Source organism: Daldinia caldariorum, assembly GCF_022478825.1.
Source record: "Daldinia caldariorum strain CBS 122874 unplaced genomic scaffold F4812scaffold_2, whole genome shotgun sequence".
In the NCBI taxonomy this organism is placed as follows: Eukaryota; Fungi; Ascomycota; class Sordariomycetes; order Xylariales; family Hypoxylaceae; genus Daldinia; species Daldinia caldariorum.
The window spans coordinates 3,639,900-3,660,803 of NW_025953038.1; the positions used below are offsets into that span (position 1 = coordinate 3,639,900).

The 20,904-nt window shown below is 50.1% G+C and overlaps 8 protein-coding genes across 8 annotated transcripts; 1 reads left to right on the top strand and 7 right to left on the bottom strand.

Annotated features, from left to right (window-relative positions):
- Nucleotides 1-301: 301 nt before the first annotated feature.
- F4812DRAFT_416445 (Metallo-dependent phosphatase) lies at nt 302-2,678 on the bottom strand. Its single transcript, XM_047933069.1, has 2 exons — nt 2,125-2,678; nt 302-2,035 (listed from the first exon to the last, which is right to left on the bottom strand). The coding sequence occupies exons 1-2, from the start codon at nt 2,261-2,263 to the stop codon at nt 675-677; spliced, it is 1,500 nt and encodes a 499-aa protein (XP_047794357.1). The 5' UTR covers nt 2,264-2,678; the 3' UTR covers nt 302-674.
- An 849-nt stretch (nt 2,679-3,527) lies between these two features.
- On the bottom strand, nt 3,528-5,450 carry F4812DRAFT_416447 (Di-copper centre-containing protein). Its single transcript, XM_047933070.1, has 6 exons — nt 5,155-5,450; nt 4,944-5,090; nt 4,637-4,886; nt 4,395-4,582; nt 4,097-4,337; nt 3,528-4,009 (listed from the first exon to the last, which is right to left on the bottom strand). Exons 1-6 carry the CDS (start codon nt 5,256-5,258, stop codon nt 3,686-3,688), a joined length of 1,254 nt encoding a protein of 417 aa, XP_047794358.1. The 5' UTR covers nt 5,259-5,450; the 3' UTR covers nt 3,528-3,685.
- A 70-nt stretch (nt 5,451-5,520) lies between these two features.
- On the bottom strand, nt 5,521-7,171 carry F4812DRAFT_416448 (Metallo-hydrolase/oxidoreductase). The gene has a single exon (XM_047933071.1). The coding sequence runs from the start codon at nt 7,056-7,058 to the stop codon at nt 6,021-6,023; it is 1,038 nt and encodes a 345-aa protein (XP_047794359.1). The 5' UTR covers nt 7,059-7,171; the 3' UTR covers nt 5,521-6,020.
- A 463-nt stretch (nt 7,172-7,634) lies between these two features.
- F4812DRAFT_203200 (DUF1264-domain-containing protein) lies at nt 7,635-9,012 on the bottom strand. The gene is made up of 3 exons (XM_047930259.1): nt 8,280-9,012; nt 8,124-8,225; nt 7,635-8,028 (listed from the first exon to the last, which is right to left on the bottom strand). The coding sequence occupies exons 1-3, from the start codon at nt 8,575-8,577 to the stop codon at nt 7,703-7,705; spliced, it is 726 nt and encodes a 241-aa protein (XP_047794360.1). The 5' UTR covers nt 8,578-9,012; the 3' UTR covers nt 7,635-7,702.
- Nucleotides 9,013-10,053: 1,041 nt separating this feature from the next.
- On the bottom strand, nt 10,054-12,160 carry F4812DRAFT_203198 (uncharacterized protein). The gene has a single exon (XM_047930258.1). It carries the CDS (start codon nt 11,982-11,984, stop codon nt 10,257-10,259), a length of 1,728 nt encoding a protein of 575 aa, XP_047794361.1. The 5' UTR covers nt 11,985-12,160; the 3' UTR covers nt 10,054-10,256.
- A 741-nt stretch (nt 12,161-12,901) lies between these two features.
- Nucleotides 12,902-16,360, bottom strand: F4812DRAFT_449803 (uncharacterized protein; the record flags this gene model as incomplete). The annotated part of the gene is made up of 2 exons (XM_047936017.1): nt 12,902-13,446; nt 13,891-16,360. 2 exons carry the CDS (start codon nt 16,358-16,360, stop codon nt 12,902-12,904), a joined length of 3,015 nt encoding a protein of 1,004 aa, XP_047794362.1.
- Nucleotides 16,361-17,830: 1,470 nt separating this feature from the next.
- Nucleotides 17,831-19,091, top strand: F4812DRAFT_456145 (uncharacterized protein; the record flags this gene model as incomplete). Its single annotated transcript, XM_047936937.1, has 3 exons — nt 17,831-17,972; nt 18,095-18,282; nt 18,339-19,091. The coding sequence occupies 3 exons, from the start codon at nt 17,831-17,833 to the stop codon at nt 19,089-19,091; spliced, it is 1,083 nt and encodes a 360-aa protein (XP_047794363.1).
- A 197-nt stretch (nt 19,092-19,288) lies between these two features.
- Nucleotides 19,289-20,800, bottom strand: F4812DRAFT_203296 (Aldo/keto reductase). The gene is made up of 3 exons (XM_047930261.1): nt 20,424-20,800; nt 20,255-20,363; nt 19,289-20,192 (listed from the first exon to the last, which is right to left on the bottom strand). The coding sequence occupies exons 1-3, from the start codon at nt 20,562-20,564 to the stop codon at nt 19,486-19,488; spliced, it is 957 nt and encodes a 318-aa protein (XP_047794364.1). The 5' UTR covers nt 20,565-20,800; the 3' UTR covers nt 19,289-19,485.
- Between the last annotated feature and the right edge of the window lie 104 nt (nt 20,801-20,904).

The following is a 20,904-nucleotide window of genomic DNA, read 5'->3' on the forward strand; positions in this document are numbered from 1 at the left end:
GTACTGATAAGATGCAATATTACATACCTTACAAAGACATTGTCGGGGAAGTCAGGTGCTTTGTATGCTCAACTCTTGGCTTTCCAACTTACATCATGGGATCGACAATATAAAGTAGTATGGATGTTCGATTCTCGATCGATCATCCCTCAGTCGGTGGAGTAGTTTGGGCTCCACATGGAGCCAGCGCTCTGGATCAGGAAGCTTGCGATAGGGCAGTAGGGCTTACACTAGAGTTGCGCACGCGGCTCCCGATGCCCATCTGCACACCCACAAGTACCCCCGTCCGAACGCCGTTGATCCCGTCCACAAAATCTAACTTAAGCAAAAGTTTCCCGGCAAGTCTAAAGTTTAATCCCTATTTTGTACGATGCCCTAGGCATCATCGATGTCGATCATCAATAGCTTAGGAGGTACCTAGGGTCCAACGGCTTGTTCACATGCATACCAGGTATAAAGGAGGTTTCTCAGCGTCTGTCTTTGCGAACGCAAAACTTCTTGATATCTGCATATTATGGCTCGAAGAGGTGATCCTTACAGAGGTACTAGGTAGGCAGATTTGGGGGCTCTTTTTTTTATAGCTTTATTGTTCCACAAATACGCCCTACTGGCAGCTATTTATTTATTCATTTGCGTGTTATATGCAAGGTTCTTGGTATACACTACATCAACACTTATTGGACAACAAATTGCTGCTTGTGCGACTTATGCAAGACCGAAGTATCCAACACTTCGCCCGTAGCCGACCTAATGAAGTCGACTTGGAGGTTATTCGTATCCAAGAAGTTTATCTTGGCGTAGCTGAAATCATCGGCGTACGCGAAGGCGTTGAACGACACGTTGCTCCCCACCGCGCTGAGGCCCTCGATGTTCCCCGCGCCGCCCGCCACGATGTACATGGGCGCCGCGGGGTCGTTCATCCCCTTCGGGTCGGCGGTGTTCTTGTAGGTCGGCTGGAAGCGCTGCGAGTTGTGCACGTGCCCGAATATCGCCAGGTCGACGCCGTACTTGTAGAACAGCGGCTCGAACGCCTTTTGGCATGCCGTGCAGCCGTCGCCGCCGGTGGTGTACCACGGCCGATGGCCGCCGACCACGAGCCAAGGCGTTACCGTGCGGTCTACGGAGGCCAGGTCCGCCTCGAGGAATTGCAGCTGCTGGTCGGGGGCGCCGAAGGGGCCGCTGTTGAGGCCCGCGGACCCACCCTGTCCGTCCGGCGCATCGTCGAAATCCGTCTCCGTGTTGATCATGACGAAGTGAAGCATGCCGTACTCGAACGAGTACCAGAAAGGCGGGTTCGCCAACACCTGCGCCTTGTTGGCGTTGATCTTGGCAGCGTCGGCGGCGGAGGTCGACGGGAAAGCGGTTGACATGGTGTCGCCGAACCGGTTCATGAAGTCGGTGAAGTTCTTCTGTCCCGCGGGGCACAGTCCCGACGTATGGGGGATTTCTTGGCAGGAGGCTTCGTGATTGCCCGGGCTAGCCATGTAGGCTTTACGGCCGGATATAGGTGATAGCTGGTCGTAGAACTGCTCCAGGATAGCCTGGAAGGCGTTCTCGCCGTCGAGGAGATTCTTAGGCTTCAATATCCAGTCATCAGCATACGCGAAGTCTCCGGGATGTACGATGAATTCGTAGTCGTCGACCGTGTTGGCCAGCTGGTTGATGGTTGTGTGATTTAGCGACGGGTCAATGTGCGGGATTGTATCCCTTTTGGTTTCGTCCATTTTGATGGTATATCCGTCAGCGCCATAGACACCCAGATCGATGACGGCATTCATGGCGAAAGGGGTCGTATCGCCGGCTGTCCGCGGGCTAAAGAAATGCTCAACGGTAGAATTCGTCGATTCTATCTTATAATAATATGTGGTAGCGGGTGACAGGCCCGTGAGTACGACCACGTTGGCGTAAGTGCGTGAGCTTGGATAAGTGACCGAGTTAGTGGAGCAAACCTGAGAAGTGAGCGCGTTGCTGGATGTGCCATATTGGACGCAAGGCTTGTCTATCTTTTTGTATGTATTCCAGCCCACGGAGATGGCTAGAAGATATAGTGTTAATTGCTGGTAGAACGCAAAGGGATTTTTTTTTTTGAAGGATAGCGCGCAGCTTATGCTGTCACAGACTCACCATTAGGGCCGTTGATAGCAAGCCGCTGCTGGAACGGAGTTGTCAAGTCAACAGGTATAGACGGAAAGCTAGCTCCGGCTATAACACAGGAGGCCAGGAGAGGTAGCCTCTGTGCTAGCGTAAGTAGGTTCACCATCATGTGAAGCTCTTCGAAGCTCTTTGCGGTCTTAACAATGCTCACGACCAAAACGTCTTGACCAAGAAATTCAACAACCTATAGGGATTATAAGTATTTATAATGTGTGCGCTCTATATGGTTGACCGACATGGGCCCGCCTGCAAAGTTAGCTGCATCTTAAGATGGCGCCGTGGAAGGGGTTACGTCCGCAGCTCGTGGGGTCGACGATTGGTCAAGAATGGATCTCAGTCGTTCGGATATGAGCGCCGCGGTGGCTCCGGAGACAAGGTCAATGCTGCTTCCGGCATAAGGGAACCGGGATTGATTACCTGGATAAGAAGGTTGTTTTCTTCGTAGAACTGAGCTTACGAATTATATCGACCGTAGATCTTTGTGGCTTGTATTACTTGGTTAGTTGATGAATTGCCAAGGTCTAGGATGGAGCATTGCTGAGAAGCATCAAATGCGACGCTAGAGAGAGACATTGCGCCTCACTTGAGAATTTCGAGTATTAGTCCGACGGAGCATTAAGACAACTTGTGCTAGTTAATTCTTGATTTTCACTTTGAAGTACATACATCTATAAAGTCTAAGAGGTAATATTGAAGCTACCTAATACTTGGTGGTCGAGGTAGGGCACAAGTTGTAGAGAAACACAAAACTGAGCGTGAACATGACACTGAAATGATCTAAGAAAATTTGGTTTAATTGGTAAAGCCCGACTACTAAGTATTTCAAACTAGATGTCCTTGTCTCTTCAAATTTAACTTGTCTTTTAATTCCCACTCAAGGTAACCAAGCGTACTATGTAATGTGAAGCATCACTTTGGAGGTTAAAGAGAGCAAGTTTCTCAAGAATCTTCAGGTGAGGGTAAGCTACCTATGTCAGAACTGTGCTCCGCAAAAATTTACAAGTGAAGAAACGAGATACTATCATAGGTATACGAGCTGAAAAGTAGGCGATTGGGTAATCCTTATGATCGGTACTATGTCGATCCAGGCGCGTGGCACAAGGTACCTACAGATAGTGCTGAGAAGCATACCAAACCATCGCTAAAGGTAGTAATCAGTTCATCGTCCGGAATAACAAAATAACAAAACCTTTGCTAGAAAAGGGATTGTGGGTCCAGATTCATGGATAGATGATGGTTCACCCATCTGCCCCCATTCACTTAGGTACCTAATTACCGGATCAGGACTCTTACCGAATATAGTGGACTCAACTGATACGCCCCTGGTTTTGGATGATGGACGAATCACCGGGCTTATTATAAATCGGGAGAGGTCCCGAACCAAGAAGACTATGGCGAAACAAGCATAGGAAATTTTGATATCAGCTCACTATCTGCAACTATCACTACTACAGTTACAGCAACACGTATACCGAGCCACTCCTAACCTAACAACGCACCACCCGCACTGCTACTCGACTAGACATAACGACTAGACATAAATGTAGCAGAAGTGGCCGTCATATCCGCCGAGCTGATCGTGCGTCTCCCTAAGCTTGATCGGGGGCCCAAGCCACTCCATATCGACCACAGTCTCCATCGGGTCCATCGGGTCCGCTCGCCGATTCTTGACCATAGGCATCGACATGTTACCGGATGGGACGACGTTAAGCCGCGCATCCGGGTCCTGCATCTGCCAGATCCACCATAGGCGGTCGAGCGCGGTGTGGTGGAAGTAGAAGAGCGGGTCGCCGGGCGAGGTCATGGGATCACCGCCTGGATCTACAGCTGCGATGTAGTGGCCGGCGGTGTGAATCTGATTTTTTTTTAAAAAGTTAGTTCTGGTCGATCTTTGTGGATCTAGCAACACAGCAGTAGACGAAGAAAAAAAAAAAATACTCACTCCCCATGGGTAAGGGTCGTTCCTAGGTGGTGGCATTCCCAATAGTTCGTTATAAAATCCGTCCATCTCCTTGTTTTCGGTGATGAGGTGGAACGCACGGTCGGCTTTGGCTCCCATTGCCGCATTGGGATTTACGTCGCGGCGTAGGCAGCGCGGGTTCGAACCGGTGCCGTCGCGCCTTGGGTTCTTGGCTACACCGGTAGCCGTCGACATCGAGGTGGGACCAAGACTGACGACCATGCTGTTGCTGTGTTAACTACCTCATATATATGACTCTGGGTATGGAGACGTCACTGACTCCGAGAAAGGCCCCGTGGTGACGCAGCCTCCGCCACCACCAGACTTGATGATGTTAGGATTACGTCCGGGCTGCGCGACGCCCTTGTACGTAGGTTCCAGGACGCCGTTGCCTCCTAGACTCGATGCGTTGCCATTGAGTAGAGGGGAATTGAACGGGTCTTCCGAATAACGGTCGTAGTTCATGTACTAGTATGGTTAGCAACCGTCCCCCGATAATTCTGCTTGCTAGAGCTGGCTTACAGGCTGATAGCCGGTATAGTTACACTCCTCCCGAAGGGCTTTTTCAAAGAGCCAGACGTAGTACTTGTGCGCTCCGAACAGATGAAGGTTGTCGTGAAGCTGCATGGCGTGCGTCATATGATACGCGACGAAGTCATCGTATCGGCTCAGAGCTCCAGGGAATCTGGTCTTGTCCGACTTAGGGGGTAACTTCATCAAACACTTGACGGCGGCGACATATTCCTGTCTTGAAGCCTCGCTAAGGTCGCTCCTGTTAACCGTGTTAATATTATAACAGCTTCAGCGTGACTTAGAATCGAATACGGACCATTCTCTTCGTACGACCGCGTTTTCTAGCGTACAGTTGTTGTTCGTCTCGGTAGCGACCTTCTTAGCCAGCCATGCCTCAACCTTAGGTATAGTGGCCTCTTCTAGCTTATCAACCAGATCGAGCGGATAGTTGGGGTTGCGAATACTAGAAGAAGCCGCTCTGTTAGTCTAACTGCCATAAGGGGCTGGCACGTAAGAACAGATCTTACATTTCTATGTTCGGTGGGTATCCGCTGCGAGGCACCTTTACTGCTGCTCCCTGAGCTCCAGTAAGGAGGGAGGGCAGCAAGAGAGTACTCCAGACAGTCCGCATGTCGAAGTAGTTATCGGTTCCAAGCTGGAGTTGAAGCTGGAAACGAGATACCAGAATTGACCTGCAAAGAGTTCTGGAACTGGGACCATTCCCAAGAGAAATATATATATGAAGCCCACAATTTCCCCCGGCGGCTCAATCAAAAGAACCTGGGGTTGAACCTTGCACCTCCGCACGGCACTTGTAGCAAAGCCGCAATGAGGCAAATTTCATTTACTCGACCAATGACAATTATACTCAATACTATACTCAATATATTTAGGCTTTGATTAATGTTCGGCAGAAGATGCTACCTATTCTATTACAGATTATTTCCTATACCTAGTACATTCACGAAGGCGATATAGGATATTCGCACCCATAACTTTATCCGCCAGAAAAGGGGTTACCTGCGATAGGTACCTTACCAAATAAAGCTATGATTAACAAAATACATCAACAACCTCTGATAACGATATATCTTTGAGGTAATGGACAATAGAAAACAGTGTCAACGTTGGTTTGAAATGTATATAGGAGTATTGAGTGGACTTTGAGTACTACCAGATTATTATTGGTATGCAATGCTGACATTATACCGTAAGAGAAGAATGAGCGGCTCTATTATCAACTCGTTCCCGATCTTGACGGGGAAACAGCCATGGTGTTAATAGTATTATGTCGTATACATTCGGGTGCCACCGTGAGTGATCACCTTCACACAAGCTTAAAAAGGAGGGTTCAAGGACGTATTCGCATAATGTATATGTTACCCTCCCTCTCTTAAACCAGCTCGTATTTCGTGCCGCCAAAAACAGGGACCATGCACCCCGGCATATCTTTCTCGATGGCAACTTTGAACCGCCAACCCGTGCAATGACCAGGCATAAGGACTTTCGGCCCCAGAGCCTTCAAGTCCTCGAGCGACCTCTGCAGCTTCTCCGCGCTGCCGTCGGCCAAGTGGTATCCGCCTACGACGGTATACAAAGGAACACCGCCTCCGAGCTCGATCGCGTGCCGCGAGACGTTGACCACACCCGCGTGACTGCACCCCGTGAAGACGACGAGCCCCCTGCCCTTCAGGTGGCACATGACCAGCCGCTCGTCCGTGATAAGCTCGTCCTTCTCCCACCGCCCCTCCGAATTCAAGCGGATGCCGTTAGGAATGCCGTCCTCGTAAGACGTCAGCCTCGGGATCGGCCCGGAGATCAAGAACATGTCGTCCAGCGCGGTGTGGACTTCGTCGCTTCTAGACACCGTCGCGCCCGCCTCCTCGATCTCCGCGAAACTCGGGTCGGGCTCGAGCGAAATCGGCTCGTGGGCCATGACGCCTCGAAACTCGGGCCGGTCGGGGTGCACGTCTACGACGACCTTGGGCGCGCGTTCCGACGTTCTCTTCGCGGCTTCGACCGTCCGGATCGCGGCCGCCATGCCGCCCGAGTGGTCGCGGTGCCAGTGCGACAGCACGATGCGCTCGATCGCGCCGGGGTCCAGGCCCAGCCTCGCCGCGTTGCTCTCCCACACGGCCTCCTCGGGCCCCGCGTCGAACAGGAGGCTGTGCGACGTGCCGGCCCTGGTCGCGGTTATCAGGAGCGACAGGCCGTGGGCGCCGCAGCACAGCGTGTCCATTCTCATCTGGAGCTTGGCGCCGCCGCGCTGCGCGTCCGTGGGGAGAGGCCGCAATGGGGCGCCCATGAATGATTGGGGGTGCTTGACGGCTGGGTGGGGCGAGGGGGAGATCGGGTCGATCTCGTCGTTGATGATGACGTGTATCGTTAGGCTGTCTACCGCGGCGAGCTGTGGGATCGTGGGTGTAGACATATTGAGAGATGCGATTGTCTGTTGTTTCCAGGATTATACATGAGCTAATAAAAAGAATGATCAACTGAATATGCTGTATTGCGATGAGAAACTCTCCATGGCTTTCAAGAACCAGGTAGTCAGACTGCCTTATATACCTTTTTGACGCTGCGGTCACTACTCGTTTATTTGAGTGTGAATCGTGGGGCACGATGTTCGCCGATTAGCCAAGGGATCGTAAGGATGGAAGAACCGGGGATAGACACTTATTAACAGTGTTAAGTAGTATATGTAAGCCGTATAATTTTATCGGGGCGGCGCCGGTAGGATCGGCTGGCGTCAGACAATGTAATGTAGTCGCCGTTTACATGGTGTATATGAGCGAGGAGTCTCCGTCTATAGCTCGGGCATGCGAATGAGTTCAATCCTTCCGGCGTTTTCTAAGCTTCAAACAGCATCGCCTCCACGATTATCTCCCAACAAGTAGAGTTTCACTAGGCCGTGATCCGATTTTATTCACTTTTATATAGTACCTCCTATATGCGAAGAGATGGGCTTTTATTCTTATGAAGACTACCTTGGGTACCGAATTTATCTACTTGTCAATTGCTAAGTACCTATGCCAGAACTCGCGTCAAGCAGACCCCGAATATTTTAACTTGCCACTAACACTGGGTTGACAGAACAACTTGCTGCCCATCATTAGGGAACGTCGTGTTGGTCGTCTGATTGACTATTCCCAATGACAAGACATAGCCGTACTTCCAACTATCCGCTCCGGCTACGACGGGAGGGTGTGGGATATCGCCGCGCGCCTCCCTGATCTCAGTAGTGTTGAGACCGAACATTTCGTCTCGCTTGGTAACGAAGTCAGGGGTAATTTGGTCATCTCCGGTGTAACCCATTACGAGCTCAGGGATACCAATAGGGTATGTAGAGTTCTGTTGGTCGTATCTCCAGGTGTGGAACGTCTTTCCGTAAGTCCCAACCACTGTATGGCTAATAGTTAGCGATTTCGGTATTCGGTACGGGATACATGTTGGATAAGCGGTAGAGCTTGAGAGCGAGAGCCGGGGGTGCACATACAGACATCCTTCATGATGGTATGATCCACAGACGCTGGTAATCCTGGTTGGGTCAGGAAACCGCTGGTCACTTCGTAGACATGGCTATGCCAGAGTTGACGTTCTTGGAGTGTATTAATTATAGACCTCTTTTACTTTATCTGATCGACATTCTCACCTTCATAATCCAACGTCTCGAAAGCGTCAGACGAGATAATATACTCGATACCAGCCAGGTGTGCAGGGGTGGTCGCAGTATTGTAGATAGCGCATTGCAACATATCATCGCGAACGATCACGCAGTAGTGGTTTGCGGAAATCTCCCAATCGCTGTGTCCCGAAACGAAGTGGAAGCCATTCAGGAATAGCACGGCACCTTCAGGGCCATAATGGCCGAAAGGTTGCGGAGTTGACATGCCTAGGGGCAAGAAAGCTAGCACTGCAGAGAGCGCAGGAACGAGCTGTTGGTAATACATGGCTGAAATTGAAGATTCGGGATAACTGGATGGATCTTGACACTGCAAAACTCTGTTGATTCGAATATGATTGATATCGAGAAAACGGCGGCGAGAATCGTCCTTATATACCTCTAAACCACCAGATAATTACCGCATCGCCATGAATGTTAGCAACTAAGGCACTTCACTCCTAGCCGGGAACAAGGAGAAAGCGCCCCTTGGCATCGTCTCTTCAAGCCCATCAATATCACCGAGCGGTGATTAAAGATTTCCAATGACCTCGTCGATTCGGCATCTTGTATCGCCGTTCTCCATCGTCTCTGCATCCTTGCTTTTTTTTTCTCCCTCATTTTGATCTCGATCCTGGCCACGAGCGCAATGGCACTGGAGAAAAATGCAGCCTCCTCAACTCTAAAAACAGGCCATAATAGTCCCGTAATAACAGCATGAAGCAAGACTATCGCGAGCAACGACGACAGCCGAATTAATGCCCCGCAGCGATTGCGTATAATTCGTTCAAGTGGCGGGTTCTCAATCTAGCAAAGAGGTCGCCGATTACATTTTGCATAGACCCCGAGCTTTTTAGCCTCGGTTACGGATCGCCGTCTTATCTCGAATCAAACCAAACCCAAGTCTTCCATGACCGCGCACCAATCACGAGCGGACGTGGGAATTTCGAAGACCGACATCCTTATGGATCCTGCGGATGGGATGACTCAAGAATAATCGTCCGTCCCGCACATGAGCAAGTTTGCAAGTGGGTGCCCGAAAACTGTTCGCAAGACTTCCTTCGTCCCCTGTTTCCGCGGCAGGGCGGGCTCTATGTAGAGACTCTAGCCGGGGAGGACAGGGGGCGGCATCGCGGTACGTTATCTCAAGTACATCGCTCCTAGTCAAACGAAAAAAGAAGAAAACGGCGAAAAAGTCGAGGGGAAAAGCTGAAAAAATCGGGCGAATTCGTGCTGTCGAGCAGCGTCTTAAAAGTTCGAAAAGAAGCAAATAGCAACTTGACTACGGGATGGGAAGAACATCCGTACATATAGTAGGCCGCAAAGGTTGATGGCGTCGAGCACGCCATTGCCCCTGTTCTTCTGCCAAAGTGAGAAATTTCCCATTTGAGCCTTGAGGAATCCGGCATTGCTCCACGGATCTCGGGTCAGACGCGGATGTGTGGCGGATGTTAAAGGTAAGATCCGCTTCCGTTGAAACGCTGCGGGAACCTCCACAACATATAGTACGAGACTAATACGTATAGGAAAGACGGTTGTTATTAATAGGTATCAGGAGATAATACGTAATGGTTTTGATTGTCAAGGCCGTAGTGATTTATATCAAACTATCACGGCTTAGGTGATAGTATGTAGCGGTGTTTATTTCTCATTCATTCATAGGTGATCCTATGATGGGAGCAGCTCATGTTCAGCAAAGGTAGGTGTTCTTAGCAAATTCATATTCCGATTTAAACACACTATAACACTATGTTGCTCTCTGATCTAGCTTATGATCCAATAACGAAAGCCGTCCTCCCCGTGATGACAAGTAAACGAAAGCGTCATTAAGTCGTAAACGGAAAACGTTCTTAACACTTACCTCAACCGAGCTTGCGGACATGCAAACCTAGTTCCACTATGAGCTTAATTTCGAACCCTTATTTCTCTTATTGATACGACTGTCGGATTATGGCTGTCGATATCTCCTTAAGCGAAGCTAGAGGAAGAACAACAAAACTGTTTCCAGATATACTTAGCGAATGCCAGCCATTCGCAGTTCTCGCAGCAGTCGACCTTGCACGCCATGCACAGAGCCCAAATATCGTCCTGCGAACCAACCGCATTTAACTGGCCGATAGATAACGGTGTCGAGTTGGTAACCTCAAGAGAGGTTAACAGCTTTTGCAATTCTTGAGGGTTGTCTGCCTGCTGCGACAACCGATGAACATCTGAAATCCACTCGGCGGCATCTGGTAGGAAGTCATTTGAATCACGAACTGGTGCCGTACAATCCGTACAAGTATCGGCGCGGTTAGCCTTCCACGCAGACTCCCGCTGGCGCTGGCGTTCCAAGCACGCAGCCAGCAGATCCGGACAGAGCGTAGGCTCAGCCCCGGCCTTCTGTCCACCCTCACGGTTGCTCACCAGCTGGCGCAAGCGAAAGAGACCATCCAGTCGCGCATCAGTTGGGTCGTCGCCATAAATGCTACGTATAGCATTGGCCATGGCCCGGTGGATCGGGATCCGGTAGCCCAAGCTACGCTCCCAGTACCGGTGAACCAGCTGCACGCCGAGGAAAGTCCCGGCGACGTGCAGCAGGAGCTCTGGGCAGCCAGCGTCGACCAGGTCGTCCATCATGTCCAGATACACGGAATGATACCCGACTTTGCGCCTCCTCTCACCAGGAGTCGGCTGCTCCTGCTCCTGCTGCTGCTGCGTACTTTTGTCTTTACCCTGCCCCCCGAAGCTGAGCGTCGGCTGGTGGTTGTCCACGTGGTAGATCCGCGCGGCCGACTTAGCCAAGTCCATGGCGACGCAGGAATTCGCCGAGCTGCCGAGGACCCAGCGCTCGTCCAGCGGGCCCAGGCCAGCCATCCGGGAGACGATGATCATGCACGCGTAGGTGCCGGCCGTGTGCGTGCGGAGCACGACGCTGTCCCACACCGAGTCCGCATCCCGGCCCGTCTGGGCGTGGATGCCAGCCGCGCCGTTCACCGTGCCTTCGAACTCGGCCTTTTCGACGTACTGGAAGAGCAGCTGCCGGACGAACCCCAGCAGGACGTGGGTTGCGTCCCGGCCCCAGTTCGCGCCGACCATCGCCTGCACGAGGTCGCGGAGAGAACGTCCGTATAACCGGAACTTGCCGTGGACGACGTCGAGGGGGGGTATGCAAAAGTCGTCGGGAGAGGTGATCATGGCTGTAAGCCACATCTCGAGAGGGGAAGTCTTGAGATCGATGCCGGTCCAGATGGCCATCCACTGGATGATATCCCGGCACAGGCATTGGGCTACCTGCCTAGCCGAGACATTCTGCTTCTTCGTCCAGTCCGTATAGTCGCAAAACAGGAACTTGTCGCCTTGCTCACGGGTTCCGTCAATTCGACGCAGGGCGGATTCCAGAGCAAGCCAAAAGTTCACTCGATGCTCCTGCGGGAAGCCCGGCTCATAACCCTCGCCGCCCATGAGAGTAAAGTATTTAGCTGTGCACTTGTTATAGCGATGGTTCAAGAACGGATCTGGCTCCTTAGGGGCCTTGGGCTTCGTCATCTTATAATGAAGGAATTTGCATTCGATGTCTCGGGAGCATGAACTACCACACCATAAAGAATGCGTCACATGGAGTAGCTCAACGTAGGTTTTTGCTTTGGCTAACTCTTCGAGGGCGTCTAACGCCGTGCCCTCGTAGGCGAGCGTGTTTGGAGAGATTGGGAGCATATTTGGATGGGTTGACACTGCGGTTCAGACAATTGAAAACTCTCACTACCTCTGCCTAAGGCTGGGCGGAATACTTATATAAATACAGTTACTTGTGTTACACCCTTTACCATCTAAAATATAGCTGTGATGTAGTATAAATGGGATTACTTTGTTACACACTAGGTTAGATAGGCTATTCAGACATTTAATAGATACTGTACAATGATCGCTTCGTATGGGTGTGTTTATATAGTGTATAGGCCGTATGGAATCGTAGCTATGCGTCCCGTGTGATGTGCGACTGCGGACTAAGGTTATGATCCCTCCCACCAGTGAAAGTGAAAGCTAGAAAGCCATAAGCTTACAACACATGAGTGATTCTCATTCCCAAATATTAGTTGCAACTCCCATGCCTCTATTTGCTATCGAAGGCTGGCCTGCCCTAGCTGAACCCTCTTCCCCGCCTGTTAATCGCCTATCTGTACATCTTGAAATCATAAAACGTAGCAAGTCATTAGAGCTTTAATATCATGTCTTATCCATCGTAAACCAATGACCATGCCTTTTTTTTCTCTCCGAAGCATAGCTCGGCTCCGTCTCCAAGTCGGAGATATCCCAGACCGTCAGAATCATCATTAATGTGGATGCGTTAGTGTTTGCCGTAATCTCATTTCGTAATGCGGGTTGGCCCGTCTCATCAATGTTGTACATTTTTCGTCGATATGTAGGAAAGTCGTAAAAATAAAAAAGGGTATGGGGTGTGCCCCCTTGTTTTCTAGATTAAGGTGCGTTTACTCCCTGAAACGCCGCGAAAATGCACCATATGTAGGACGTGACCATACCTATCACGTGCTCATTTCGTATGGGATCGCTGTTCGCGAGTATCTCATCATCAGAGCCGGTGTTAGCCATGTCTAATTGCTTAGTGGCGTTTATTACTGCTCCATGATCATCTTTCTTAGCGCCCATCGCAAGTCAACCCGGCTCCGATTACCAGGGTTGCTCCAAGGACCACACTTTCGGCGCCATCGTGACTCCTCTTCGTGTTGACGCCTAATAAACTCTGGACCGACGTCGAATTCTTCACCCACTAGCCAATCATCCCTAAGGTCGCTCCCTCGGCCGTGGCTCACGGAGTCTTTATCCTTGTCATCAAGGTCAGGAATATCCTTGAAAGGATCATCGTCGTCCATTGCATTAAAGCCTCCCATGGGGTCATTAGACGCAGAAGGGGTTACGTCCGCCTTTAGCCAGCACATATTCTGCGGATCGAAAATCATGTCACCAACCCGCTTAACACCTTTAGTGGCAGTCATGTTAGTAATAAGTACAGGTCTCGAAGTAGAGCCCTCTCTATCGCGCGTTACATGTGGCGGTAGAGACGTTGTGGGTGACGGGGCGGGAGCATCAAAAGCACTGAGCGCATTGTCGTTGCCCTCCCAGCGGAATGTTGATGGGTTGTATGTCATGCCGTTAACAACTGGTATCTGTGAGTTAGCATTGCGTATCTGAGAAAGTGCGTATCTCGGCGGGGTGAAAGATGTTTGGGGTTTCTGAGACTTCACAGATATTTGGGCTTTACAGAGTATTGCGTCGGTCTTAGCTGGTGACACTTCCTGATTTACCATCAATCTTTGAGCTCTAGCTTTGAGAAGCGCTCGAGTTTTGAGAGGAGTTGATGGCTTTCTACGGGTGGGAGACTTCCCAGACACCGGTGATCCCTTTTCTGTATTGAGATCTCGAGGTTTTCGGAGCCTCTTGGGGGATTGGGGGATTCGAAATATTGGTTTTTGTATTTCTAGCTTGTGCTGCTTCCGAATACGCTCGGGAGTTTTGGGGGGTTGGGACACTATATGTACTCGTGCTATCTGATGCTGCTGGCGTGTATCAGGTTGCTGTGGTTTGTGGGGTGTAGTAGGCCTACCTTTGGTTTCCTTCGCAGAGTTTAGGTTGGAAATTAAGTGCGGCTTTAGCTGTTGCGTCTTTTGAGGCCTCTTGGCCCTAGGTGTGTTGTAGCTATGTAGCCCAAAACTTCCCCTGGAAGACAGTTGGGCAACTCTCTGGTTAGTAACAGGTGCAAATGGCCCCGAGGCAGGTGCTCGCTGTGCCAAAATTGTCTCCCTGGCGATGCGGCTGGCAGTTGTGTCTCGAGCAAAGTGAGGTAAGGAGTCGGGTTTTCCTGGCATGAAAGGAGATACGGGACTTGGCGTATGCCGCTCTGGCAGCACGTTCTGGTAGATCTTGTTTCGGATATTCGTCCTATTACCGCACGCAACTGGCTGCTTAACGAACTTGGATTCGGCCTGTGCCGAGGTCGGAAGATCGTCAAACGAGTCAAGTTCGTGGCCATCGCCGAAGCGGCGTACCCGTCTCGGCTTGCTGATCTGCTGCCATATAGGTTCGGTTGACATCTTCTCATTACGTGCCCTTCTTGGGCTCGGCGATCTAATCGCGGTTCGAGAGAAGGTGCGAGATAAGGGTCGAATTTCAGGGCCGTGATCAGAATCGTGACGTCGAAATGGCCGTGTACCTTGCGTACTCTTGGCACTTACGTGCTGGGACTGGGAGTGAGATGCACCAGCGGGCAGGAAAGGGTTTCTCCTTGCCTGCGCTGCACTGCTTTCATAGATGGGGCGAGCGCGGTCAACTGGAGTCTTCGGTCGTAGGAAGGACTGGGATCTAGCATCAACGCGTGAATCGGTGCGTGAGGGTGGACGATCAACCCGCGAAGACGCAGACTTCATTGGTGTAGGAGCATGACGCAGAGCTGGTAATGAGCGCTTTAGTCTAAGTAGCTGTGCGCTCGTCGTAGTGGGCTCGTTACGCAAGCCGTTAGTTGAAGCCTTCTGACTGAGCTCTTTTCTTCGAGGTGTAGGAAATTGACCAGATTGCACTGAAGAGGGCGTAGTAGGCGTGTGAATGCTTGACACAGAAGATTGCGAGGAGTGACCAAGGCGCGATTGAGATCTACGAGAGGGTCTTGGCAATATAGGACCACCGCTTTCGGATACCGGCTCAAGCGAAGGCTGAGTCTGTGCACGATCATGACCACCCATAGGTCGAGGGAGACGGGAAATGGGTGTTGACGAAATAGGCTTATTAGTGAAGGTTACGGAGACCGATGTTTTTGGCCGTGTAGGACTGGCTGGTCGAGCTTCTTTGACCTTGACGTTGCGATGGAGCGTGGACTTGTCGGAGCGCAGCACATCTCCATCACCAAAGTCAAGGCCATCCAAGAGGTCTTCATTGTCTGCCGCGGGTTTAATTGTGTTTTTAGGCAACGAAGTTGGCTTTTCCAAAATGGAATGCTCGGGCTGTGCCCCCGGGAACTGATCCTGCTTGCGTCGTTTTAGTCGTTCGTTTAGGTCCAAAGGACCGTTTGGCAAAAGTAGGCCATCGAAAATTTCGTCTTCACTCTCGGCCGTGATAGAACTAGCAAGACTTGGACTGAGGGCCGACACCGATGAGCTACGGGTTGAGAAGGCATCTCGCTTTGTACCGCCAAATCGAGTTCCTATGCTCCCTTCTCCCCAGTCGAAGTCGTCGTTTGTATTTAATGCCGGCGTCTTAGGGATATCCATCCTTCTGGAAAGCTTCAACAGCCCATCTGTTGGCAGCTCTAAATCTCCTTCAATATCGTCATCACCTCGCTTCTTCTGAGGTGAAGGTGTAGGTGGGGTTATCAATGATATAGGACGAAGCTTTGATGCTCTGATGGTTGCAGTTCCATCCAAAATATCATCCTCATCGTCATCTTGGTCTCGAAACTTTTCCAAATTGATAGGTGCTGCTAAGGTCTTTGGCAAGATCCGCCCATGTGGCTCCTGGACAGTGATAGGAGCTTGCTGTTTCGTGGGGCTCGACATGCTTAGTTGTCTCAAGGACTCGGGATACGCTTTGCCGTCCTGGGGCTTTAAACGGAGCGGGCCAGTAACAAGAAGCTCCAGATCATCATCATAATCCTCCTGAAAAATCTTTTTTGTTTTTCTTCCTCCTCCGAGCCGCTTAATAGTGCCGCCCATCAAAGCAGACGGCGGGACGTTCGAAGGTATCGGAATTCCCGCATGAGCAGCCGCAGCAATCGCATCCATGGTTGATTTCTCATCGTTTCCGGGTAAATGCAACTGCCTTTCGTCGTTTCCAGGTAGAGACTCTCGGTCGGAGCGGAAGGAAGAGAGGCTATCACGGTGATGGGACTGTGTATTTGTAGTAGAATTACTTGGGAAAGTGAGATCCTCATTGTCAATCACGAAATCATTGTCATTATCCCAATCTTCAATCCAGCTCTTTCTCTCGCGAGTTCGTGGCTCCCCAGTTCGTTTTTCCTCCGCTTTCTCGACCGCGTGGAGTTTATCGAGAAGATCCATATTCTCCCAATTTGGAGGATACTCCATCTTGAATATCAGGTTGGTGGACGAAGTCGATATATGATGCGCATCTAGAAGTAAAGTAAAATAATTGTTTGAGGGGGCGGTGGCTAAATTAGAGTGGCCACGGATAAGAGGTCAATGTCCGAAAACAATGCTCTTGGTTAGTTGTACTCTGCGGCTGGTCGCATCGTTCCGATGTTCTAAAGGTTGGGTCTTTCACGTCATCCAAAACCGCGTGGTAGGGGACAGAAGCGATCGATCGAATTTGGAATTTGCGCGACCGTGATAACCACGCGCAAAAAGAGAAGGGTGGATAAGTAAGACCGATTTGAACTGGTATGAGCGACACGATATGCGACGAAAGTAAAGGATGAGGGGGTTGGGCAAGTTGTCGCAAGTTAATAATAAAGTCTAGTTAGATGCGCCAAGTTTAGGTTAAGGTTGTAGTTAGGTTGAGTATTAACTGCAACAATAAAACCTTCCATTCCCCTTCGGTGAAGAGAAGGGGGGGGGGGGGGAATCTGTAAATTTGATGTTTTCGATTTTTTTTTTTTTAATAGGTCTATGACAAAATAGAGTATAGGGCAGGGCAACTTGAGTGAGCGACTGAAAATGATCGTGAGCATCAATATCGAGATGGGTTTGAGAAAGAATGACTTTGGTTCAATTCTCATACCAAAACAAGGTGTGGATTCAGGTGTGGATGCGATTTTGTTGGAAGAGAGATGAAAGAGAAAGTGGGCGAGATATTGAAATGGGGTCAGGTCAGTGCGCCCCAATCAGACCTTGAAAATCTTGAATGGCTCTTGGTAGGTACCTAAGGCACCTAACGTCAGGTACATAGCTCAGGTACATAGTCAGGTACATCTTACGCTAAAGCTCTGGTGGCTGGGATTAACCTTAGAATGCACAGACCATATTTAGGGCTACACTGATCTAGCAACCCCTCCAACCAATCAAGCTTGTATTTTTGAACGCGAGAGCGACGCGCCTTCCATTGAAGCATCGAAGTACCTACCAAAGGTACCTCCTGAAGTAGGTACTTCGTACCTGCGTAGTACATACCTAGTACAGTTTCATTATGTCCGATTGTAGGCAGCAAAGGCAACCTTGAACCTGGAACTAGGTGACTGCCTGATTCCCGAGTTGCTGGGTCGCTTCACCAACTCAACTCAACTCATCATCTCATCTCATTTATTCCCAGACATTCCTACCTAAGGCATAATAAGTCTTCATGGAATAATTCTCCTTCTCTTCTTTCTCAGTACCCGGTGAGATGGTAATACCTAATTGCACCTCTAATATATAACAAACAAGGGGTTCAGATACCGTACCCTGTCATATTTGCAGGTGATACGCCAATGCTTTTTCATTAAATCCAGTTTCGTGAAAGGCATTTTTTAAATCGCTTTGTGTAGGTGCACATAAACAAAATCATTTTTGAATTATACGACCACATACCTGGCTAACCTGTCACATCGTACAGCTTTTAAGATGGCAGAAGCATTGGTATTACGCTTTCCCATCTCGGGAACAGAAAAGGATTACTTTCTCCTGAATGTGTGCTCGAATGGATCGCGGCCGCTGGACCTCAAGCTAGTTGGGTCGGAAAGTACAGCTGTGTTCACGATGAAATGTGAGTCTTTATTTACTTAAATAGGTTGGCCCCCTATAGGCCCTTTGGATCATGAAACCCTGTTCAAGAATCTCATATATTATCAAATGTCAATGGGACTAGAAGCTAAAATGTTTCCACAGTACGCCATAAGAGGACCACTGACTACAAAGCCTCCAGTGGGCTTTGCTCTAATGAAGAGTGGGAAGGGATTCTGACTTCAACATTTGTCGACCAGAAGCCTACACCGGATATTGAGATCAGAGCTGATATTCCTCCGGATCGCTCTTCGGTTTCTATCTCTTTCCGAAAAAATATTCAGGGTATTACGGTATGTGTACTCTTCAAGAATCCTACCCGGGATTTATCGCTGACTGTGAGTAATAGCAACGTCTTGGGTCCATAAAGCTAGAAGATGATGATAAGACCGAGATTTCGCCCTTCGATTGGTGTATTTCAGCCATAGGGGCTCGAGAGAAAGTAGAAGAGGATCTCCTCGCTGCTAATCACAAAATCCAATCCCTGGAAAATTCCCTTGGCGAGCTCAAAGATCAATTAGATGAACTTATCAAGGCAAAAGATGATGACGAGACGCAGTTACTGGAGAAGTTCAGAGATCTTATAAATGAGAAGAAGGTCAAGATCCGGCAGCAGCAGCGCTTACTAGCATCCGCTAGCGTCGACCCTGAAAAACTTGCAAATGTTCATGCCAACCAGAGCACACGAAAGCACGTACCAAAGCCATCCCGTGCTTCAAAGCGGAAAGTTAAGGAAGAAGAAAGCAGTGATGACGAGTTTGAGAAGATGGATGTCAAAGAGGATGGGAACGGTAGTGCACAACCGGACATGGAGGAAGATCAAGGGGATACCACAGCAGGCGAGACGGCAAGTGGAGCAGACACAGATGAGGACCCAGCACCTCCGCCTATAAAATCTCAGAGAAACCAGGCTGCTGTACCGACGCGCAATACTCGGGCATCGGCATCAGTAGAAGAAGACTCTGGGTCTGAGGGTTCGCAAGAGAAGAGTAAGCCTCTTCCACCGCCACGAAGGCTGCCCTTTATGAAAAACCGGGGCCTTGCAGCTCCAACATCTGAACGGATTGATGAAGACGAAACGGAGTCTGATGATGAGTTATGAACATGCAATGCATTAGGATAATAAGATCACGCATTCACAAGCGATTTCGCTGGTGTTACTGAGTGGCCAATTACTTAGTCCATGTTGTTTCTTGTATATCCCCTATTGATAGCGAGGAGCAGCTAAAGCAGTATATTTGCGGGATTGATCCAGCATTGACTACACTAAAGCCGATGTAGTGGGAAGAATGCCTGTTGTGGCTAAGCTAATGTCCCTGTCGAGATCGAACGACGTTACGCGGTCATATTGAAAACCCCCTATCCCAACCTCGAAATACTAGACGCCTTCTGTCGTGCCATTGATACCATTGGTGGCACTTTTATCATATGGAAACCAAAGAAAGAAGAGAAGAAAAAAACCCCCCCGAGAACCGAGACCCAAAATACCCAAAGACTTAACGCCTATCCTCCGGGGCAAAAATATCGTTGAAAAATCCTCGGAAGTGTTTCCTCCTTCCAAGTTCAGTAATCTCCGCGACCTCACTGGCCGTGAGCTGGAATGAGGGCAGCTTTCTTCTTAAGCTGTACAGGCGCTCCTCACTGGCGCTGGTCGTGACGACAGCAATACCCTGGTCGATGGCCCATCGAAGCGCGATTTCCGCCTCTGAGACGCCGTACTTCCTGGCAAGCGAAGCGTAGATTCCGTCAACGGGACCAGGTCGCGCCTTTGTGAGGGCGGTAAGTGGCGAGTACGCCGCGGTCGCGATGCTGTTCTGGCGGTGGAAGTCGATGAGGTTTCCGTGCTGCAGGTACGGGTGGTACTCGATCTGGTTGACGGCAGGCTTGATCTTGGCCGTCTTCAGGATCGTCTGCAAGTGATCTTGCAGGAAGTTGGAAACGCCGATGGACTTGGCCTTGCCGCTCTGCTTGATGGCTTCGACTTCGGCCCAGATCTGCTGCAGGCGATCTGGGGTATCCGCAATTTGGGGCCAGCCCACTAGATACATGTCCACATAGTCGACGCCAAGTCGCTCAAGCGAAGCATCGAAGGCGGCTTTTACGGTCGTGGCTACGGTCCACACCTTGGTAGTGATGTAGAGCTGCGAACGCGGTACTCCGGAATTTCTGATGGCTATTCCGAGTCCCTTCTCATTGCCGTACGCTACGAACCTTGTTAGGAACTGTTGAATAAGTATAGAACTGGGGAAGTTCATGCAGCCTTACCTTCTGCGGCATCTAAGTGGTTGAAACCACCCCGGATTCCCCTGAGTGCGGAGGTCACAATGTGTTCGGTGTCGGCCTCGCTGAAGGACATGCCTAGGCCATAGGCAACCTACGTACCCGAAATATTAGTCTGATGCGATGCACTCGAAGGTCTGAATGCGAAACTTACCATAGGCATCTCATTTCCGTCGTTCAACTTCAGGGTCGGGATGGGCGAGACAGAAGAGGTCGAAGTTTGCTTAGGTCCAACGCCAGAAGCATCCGACCGGAACTTCGAGTCGTTGGAGTCGATTTGCGTGTACATGATCATGATGATGTGATCTTACAATACCAGACAAAGTGTAATGTGGGAATAATCCTTCGACAGTTTTTGCGGGCGGCCATGAAGCCATTTATAGAAGATGGATCGCTGTTAGCTACACCTCGAGTGTTGAGCAAAAGTCCTTGATATTCGTATAGCTCCTGAGTGGCTAAGTCGGATCAGATGTTGTGGAGGAACATAATGGGATGAGTCTCCATCGCAGCGCCGTAGCGAGTGGAGCGGACCCTGCAGCGGAATTGACAGTCGCATCCTATTTGAACAATGATAGAGCCCAGACACGTAAGTGCGAGATTGAGTTCCGATTGTACGAATTTCACACGTTGCCAGC

What these genes read in the sequence shown, in the direction of transcription:
- F4812DRAFT_416445 (XM_047933069.1), bottom strand. Translation starts at nt 2,263, where the DNA reads ATGATGGTGAACCTACTTACGCTAGCACAGAGGCTACCTCTCCTGGCC. An exon ending in TGCTATCAACGGCCCTAATG is followed by an intron (nt 2,036 to 2,124) that starts GTGAGTCTGTGA and finishes TATATCTTCTAG; the next exon opens with CCATCTCCGTGGGCTGGAAT.
- F4812DRAFT_416447 (XM_047933070.1), bottom strand. Translation starts at nt 5,258, where the DNA reads ATGCGGACTGTCTGGAGTACTCTCTTGCTGCCCTCCCTCCTTACTGGA. An exon ending in ACTATACCGGCTATCAGCCT is followed by an intron (nt 4,583 to 4,636) that starts GTAAGCCAGCTC and finishes TAACCATACTAG; the next exon opens with TACATGAACTACGACCGTTA. An exon ending in ACCACGGGGCCTTTCTCGGA is followed by an intron (nt 4,338 to 4,394) that starts GTCAGTGACGTC and finishes ACACAGCAACAG; the next exon opens with CATGGTCGTCAGTCTTGGTC.
- F4812DRAFT_416448 (XM_047933071.1), bottom strand. Translation starts at nt 7,058, where the DNA reads ATGTCTACACCCACGATCCCACAGCTCGCCGCGGTAGACAGCCTAACG.
- F4812DRAFT_203200 (XM_047930259.1), bottom strand. Translation starts at nt 8,577, where the DNA reads ATGTATTACCAACAGCTCGTTCCTGCGCTCTCTGCAGTGCTAGCTTTC. An exon ending in CGAGACGTTGGATTATGAAG is followed by an intron (nt 8,226 to 8,279) that starts GTGAGAATGTCG and finishes ATACACTCCAAG; the next exon opens with AACGTCAACTCTGGCATAGC. An exon ending in TACCATCATGAAGGATGTCT is followed by an intron (nt 8,029 to 8,123) that starts GTATGTGCACCC and finishes TTAGCCATACAG; the next exon opens with TGGTTGGGACTTACGGAAAG.
- F4812DRAFT_203198 (XM_047930258.1), bottom strand. Translation starts at nt 11,984, where the DNA reads ATGCTCCCAATCTCTCCAAACACGCTCGCCTACGAGGGCACGGCGTTA.
- F4812DRAFT_203296 (XM_047930261.1), bottom strand. Translation starts at nt 20,564, where the DNA reads ATGATCATGTACACGCAAATCGACTCCAACGACTCGAAGTTCCGGTCG. An exon ending in ACGGAAATGAGATGCCTATG is followed by an intron (nt 20,364 to 20,423) that starts GTAAGTTTCGCA and finishes TCGGGTACGTAG; the next exon opens with GTTGCCTATGGCCTAGGCAT. An exon ending in CCACTTAGATGCCGCAGAAG is followed by an intron (nt 20,193 to 20,254) that starts GTAAGGCTGCAT and finishes CAAGGTTCGTAG; the next exon opens with CGTACGGCAATGAGAAGGGA.